The sequence below is a fragment of the Octopus bimaculoides genome, chromosome 26 (assembly GCF_001194135.2).
Source record: "Octopus bimaculoides isolate UCB-OBI-ISO-001 chromosome 26, ASM119413v2, whole genome shotgun sequence".
Lineage (NCBI taxonomy): Eukaryota > Metazoa > Mollusca > Cephalopoda > Octopoda > Octopodidae > Octopus > Octopus bimaculoides.
In genome coordinates this window covers 11,204,428-11,210,856 of record NC_069006.1, presented here as the reverse complement: position 1 = coordinate 11,210,856, position 6,429 = coordinate 11,204,428, and the positions used below count along the sequence as shown (strand labels likewise).

The following is a 6,429-nucleotide window of genomic DNA, read 5'->3' as shown; positions in this document are numbered from 1 at the left end:
TCGATTAAATAAGTACCAGTTATGCACCGGGGTCAATGTAATCGACTTCATCCCTTTGTCTGTCCTTATTTGTCCCCTCTTTGTTTAGCCCTTTGTGGGCAATAAAGAAATAATTATTATGGTGGTGAGCTGGCGGAATCATTAGCAAGCTGGGTAATATGCTCATTTTGTGGCATTTTGTCTGTCTTTATGTTCTGAGTTCAAATACCACCAGGTTCCACTTTGCCTTTTATCCTTTTGGGGTCAATAAAATAAGTACCAGTTGAACACTGGGGTTGATTTAATTGACTTAGCTCCTCCCCCAAAGGTGCTGACCTCGTGTCAAAATTTGAAATCATTATTATGTATGACTTACCTCAATTATTTGTTCCTGTGATGTTAACGAGTTTACAATCTTGATACGGCAAGTCTTTTGGGAGAGAAAGCCAACCAGAAAATTTTCATTCTTCCACCAGGGGCAACCAAAGTCATTTGCCCAGCTGGATTCTGGGTAAGGCGGCGGGATGTGAAGAAAGCGACCGTTTGGACAATAAGGAATAAGGCAGTGAGTTTCAGGATCAACGTATCTGCGGACCTGAAAGGGTTATTTTAAAAAGTTTCATTTGTCTATACATGTGTACATACTTATGTATGTGTGTGTGTGTATGAATGTGCAATGTCAGTGTGCATGCACAACAGTGTATGTGTCTTGAGAGAAAAGTTGGGCATAAAAAGAATCAGATGTGGTGTGTAAGAGAGACAACTGCACTGGTATGGTCATGTGTAAAGAAGTGCTGATCCCTAACGGTGGAGGGAACCTGTGGAAGAGGTAGACTCAGGAAGAAATGGGACGAGGTGGTGAAGCATGATCTTCGAATGTTGGGCCTCACGGAGGCAATGACAAGTGACCTAGACCTTTGGCGACATGCTGTGCTTGACAAGACCCATCAAGCCAAGTCAAATCGCAGTTGTGGTCAATGCCAGGGTCTTGTAACTGGCATTTTTGCTGATGGCTTGTAAAGTGTACACTTTGAACGTTGGGTGATATGCTGTGCTTGAGAAGACCAGTAAAGCCAAGCGAAATCGTAGTTGTGGCCGATGTCAGTGTTGTGTAACTGGCATCCATGTCAGTGGCATGTAAAAAGTACCTTTCAAACTTCAGGCCTCTCAGATGCAGTGACAGGTGACTGAGACCTTTGGGCAATATGCTATACTTGAGAAAACCTGACAAGCCTAGTGAGATCATAGTTGTGGTCAATGCCAGCGTTTCATAACTGGCATGTAAAAAGCACCCACTACAGTCTTGGAGCAGTTGATGCTAGGAAGGGCATCCAGCCATAGAAACCATGCCAAATTGGATTGGAACCTGGTGCAGCTCCCCAGCTTCCCAATCTGCAGTCAAACTGTCCAACCCATGCCAGCATGGAAAATGGATGTTAAATGATGATGATGATGTGTGTGTATGAATATGTGTGTATGTATGTGTATATGAGTGTGGGTGTGTATGTGTGCATGTATGAATATGTATATGTGTGTGTATAAACTTGGTTGACAGAAATTGATATGGACAAGTGTGTTCTACTACAGCTCCAAGCTGACCAAAGCCTTGTGAGTGGATTTGGTAGACAGGGCTATTGTATGTATATATATATATGTGTGTGTGTGAGCATGTATATAGATAAGAGGGGGTACCTAAAAGAAACCAGAATTTTGCAATAATATTTTATTCACTTAGTTTTTACATGTTAACACTTTTATTGCTTTCGGAGTATTCTTCATTTGAAGCAAAGCACTGGTTCAGATGCATTTTCCACTGCTGGAAGCAGTCCTAGAGCTCTTGTGAAGTGACACCGCTTAACAAATCTGTCGTTTTTTTCTTCACCTTTTCTACATCTGCAAAACATTTTTCTTTCAGTTTTTTTTTTTACATTGAAGGGAACAAAAAAAAGTTTCAGGGAGCAAGACCAGGTGGGTACATGGGGGGTCATGCCATTTTTGGTCAAAAATTGTTTCACATTCAAGACAATATGCAAAGGTGCATTGTCTCCACTTTGCCACTGGTTAGAGCATTTTCGTCTCACTGCGTCTCGCAACTGCTTCAGAACTGCCGAGTAAAATGTCCGGTTAGCAGTTTGACCAGGAAGAACAAATTCTGTGTGGACCAATTCCTTTTGCATCAATGAAACAAATCAGCATCATCTTGACATCGAACTTCACTCGGCGCGCTTTTGGGGGTGCATGGTGAAATTGAATGCTGCCATTGACTTGGCTGCTGCTTCATTTCCAAGTTGTAGCTGTAGCTCTAGCTTTCTTCACCACTGATGATCTTCGAAAAAATGTCCAGATCAACTTCCCACTGTTCTTTCAGTTCACAACACACATTCAGTTGTGACTGCTTTTGATCTTCCGTGAGCAAGCGTGGCACAAATTTTGCTGCAACTTTTTTCATTTGTAATTCCTTGCTCAAAATTCTTGGTAGGAGCTCCAGGACACACCAGTCATATTAACAAGTTCATCAATTGTTCAGTGATGGTCCTCCAAGATCAGTTTAGGAATTTTCGTGATGTTTCCATTCGTTTGGGAGGTTAATGGTTGCCTTGGATGAAGTTGGTCTTCAAGTAACAAGTGACCATTCCCAAAGTGTGAAAACCACTTGTAAACCTTTGTTTTGCTCACGGCAGTGTCCTTGTAAACAGTTTGGTGCATGAGAGCTATTTTGGCTGCCATTTTCCCCAGCGGAAAACAGAATTACATGGAATCACGCTGTCTCTACAATTCAGCTATCACAAAAATTGATGAACAGGGGAGAAACACTGCCAAATAAAAGACCCACTATGTGGCAGTACAATTCCACTCGATTGCCGGACTGATGCCTGAGGGTTGCATCAAGTGGCTTCTAGCAGCAGAAGCCTGAACTACAATGGCTTGTCCCACGGAGAACATTTCTGGTTACTTTTGGGTACCCTCTCATAGATAGATATAAATAGATATATGTGCATCAGCATGTTTGTGTGTTTGTGTGTGTGTGTGTGTGTGGGGGGGTGTTACTGTCTTCATGCTTTGTGATGGTTGTAAACAAATGTCACCGTCATACAAATGATGTCCTTCATTTCCAATCTTCTGTGAAAACATGTCTGGGCTTGCGAAAATATATCAGTCAGTTTTGAAACATTTGAGGGTTTTTGATAAGAAGAGCATCCAGCTGTAGAAAATCTGCCTCATCTAATCCCATCTGAGCCATACTAGCATAGAAAAGTGGATACTAAGTGATGATGATGATGATGATGGTGATAATATATCTAAATCTACATTAGAAAATTTGTACCACCTTTTAAAGACAGAACAATGTGATTTATATTTGAAGGAAATCTGGTTGCTATTTCTAGCAGGTCAAATGTCCATGCAGTGTGTCCCTTGTTAGCTTGTTGTTGCGATAAGAAGTTTAACAATACAGAAAATTCAGGGGATATATGAAAAATAAAATACTAAATATCACATTTAGAAAATACAGTGATATGAATAGAAATAAAAAGGTACAACATTGACTTCCTAGACACTATTAGTCTGGAAGCACTTCCAAATTTGCACTAGTTTACACTAAGGTGCAGGTACCGGTATTTCATAGCTATCTGTTGCCTGAATTGGCATGGACATGTCCTCCGTTTCCAGCTAGGTCATCTTACCAGGGATTTACTGTCATTTGATGCAGCAGCTGTGACCAGGAAGAGTCCCTGGCCCCACACAAGATGGCTGGACGTGATTAAAGAAGATCTGCAGAGGCTGTATGTCATCTTGGTGGATGCAGAGAGGCTGGCACAGGACTGTCAGTGATGGAGGGCAGTGGTGGGATTGGTCAGCTCTATTCATGATGATGTCTCTGGGACCACTAAACTGGGATGACCCCAGCCCCATCAAGCAAGGGCATTGAAGCAAGCGGTGTTTGTCTAATTTAGAGTTAGTCAAGGTTTGGGAAAAAAAGTAATTATCTGGAAACGCTTTGGAACCAAAGATTCTGAACAAGCAATGTTCTATCTATCTATCTATCTATCTATCTATATTAATTATATATTTATATAAATATATTACATATACATTACACACACACACACACACACTAGTTGAATGTTTATAAAAATATGCAAGTACAATGCTAACTATCCAGACACTGATGGCCCAGAACCCCTTATAATCCACACTAACTAATTAACAATAGTGTACAGGTAAGGGCCCAGGAAGAGGGGTTGTACTTGCACCCTCTAAAATTTTGTGGGTGCACAAAATTCAATATTGTACCCCCTACTTACCTTTCCATGACTTAGAAAATAATGTTTAAAAATTGATCTGTAAAAAGTAAGTTACTTGAAGTTAGGTTTCTTCACAAAGTAAGAACAAAGAATTGAAATAAATAAAGAAAACCCCACAAAATCCCTAGAAAGATATATTACTGAACCAAAGTACTCTCATAACAAGTTGATTCCAGCCCCAGAATAGCTGTCAGGTATCTCCACAAAGTTGGCTACTATGGCAGAACAGCAAGAAGGAAACCACCTCTTCTACCAGTGAATATTAAATGGAGAAAAGATTGGGCCAGTGAAATGGTGGAGAGGCCACTAGCATTTTGGGACACTGTCATATTCTCTGATGAGTCCAGAATTGTTTTATTTTCTGACATTGGTCGAGTGTGGGTCTGGAGACTCTGTGATAGAAAATTTGATGTGGAAAGATTGCAGCCAATAAAGAAACATGGCTACTATTTGGAGCAATGGTTGGTCAGAGCTGGTGGAGTGTGAGGGAAACATAAACTCAGATAAATATGTGTCCATATTGCAGAAAGGATTCTTTCCAATCTTCTCCAGTGGTGGCAAATGGGGCTCCTTGTCACACAGCTAAAAAGACCCAAGATTGGTTGGAAGAGACTGGCATTAAAAAGATTCCATGGCCAAGCCAAGCACAAGATATGAACCCTATTGAATGCCTCTGGGTCATAATGGACAGGACACTTCGTAAAAAGAACAAGAAAGCATCCTCAAACCCAGATCTTTTGAGATTGCTGCATTAAACTTGGTAAGAAATTCCCCAAGAGAACATTTGTCATCTGATCAGTAACATGCCTCATAGGGTCCTTGCATTGAAAAATGCAATGGTCATGTCTACTAAATATTAAATATTCACATTATAACAATTAATAAATAAATTTGAATGTAAAATTTCAGATTTAAATTCTAACAATTATAAGGATGACTATTTACTTCTGTTGTGTGTGTGTGTGTGTGTGTGTGTGTAGATAACAACAGCTGCAACAACCATGGCCACTCCTCCATACTAGCACAATTGATGAACTATTTAACTCCACAATCAACAGCCCTTCACAATCCAGCTATCTACTTCCTTGTTTCCTCTGAATACCACAAGTCACGCATTATCATCATGATCTAGTGCTACAAGCCTTACCACAACTGCACAACAACGACAAAAACAACAACAAAATCAGCATTGGAAGTCACTCTTCAATACTAGAACAATTGATGACCTATTAAACAGCACGATCATGAGCCATCCTCATGTTGGAAGCCTGTGTCTGTTGCACCAAGCGAAAGTACATTCAGCACACTTTGCTGTTTGAAGACCTGATTCCCTACCACAATGACACAACACCATCTGACACACTTAGCTGTAATACATGTATATAAAATCTTGTGCAATGAAAATGCTTTGGATATCCTCTTGGAAAACTTCATCACCAAAATGAGCAAGTATAGAAAAATTTTGGAAATGATTTGAAGCATTACTTTTCCATATATAATAATAATAATAAAATATCATTATACTTGTGTTTGTTTTGATATTAAGATTGAAAAAAATTGGTGCTGTTTGTAAACAAATTTGGGCCTGAGTTTGCACCCCTTAAGCAAATTTTGTTCCCAGGCCACTGTGTACAGGCACCTGTATTTCATCTTAAATATTGAAGTAAATTTAATATTTGTTTAATTTAAAGTGTTTTGATCAAGATGACCTCTCTTGGTTTAAAAAAAAAAAAATATTATCTGGAAACACTTTAGAACTAAAGATTCTCGAAAATCAAATGTATTTGTATATAGATATATATATCAGGTCATCCCATAAGTTCTGTCCGATTTTACCTTTTTTAAAATTGAATGAAATTTAATAGTATTTTAGAATGTCTAATGGAATTAAAAATTATTTTTATGCATTTGTGAACATTTAAACTAATTAGATATTATTTTACAGAATAATAGAATTAAAATTTCTTTGAATTTCTTTGATTAAAACCCTTTTTAACATGGAAGTATCCAAAGAGCATTTAAGGCACATAATGCTTTATGAGTACAAAAAAGGAAACTCTGCAGCCGAAGCGACTCGAAACATACACTCAGTTTATGGGAAAGAATGTTTGAATGAAAGAATTTGCAGAAGATGGTTTGCAAAATT

General features: G+C 38.9%; 1 protein-coding gene across 1 annotated transcript in view; it reads right to left on the bottom strand.

Annotated features, from left to right (window-relative positions):
* Positions 1-6,429, bottom strand: part of LOC106874848 (cytochrome b5 domain-containing protein 1) — a 12,286-nt gene that overhangs the window by 3,560 nt on the left and 2,297 nt on the right. The window contains exon 3 of the mRNA XM_052976908.1: positions 356-574. Within this exon, the coding sequence (XP_052832868.1) occupies positions 356-574 (219 nt within the window). The remainder of the gene's footprint in view (positions 1-355; positions 575-6,429) is intronic.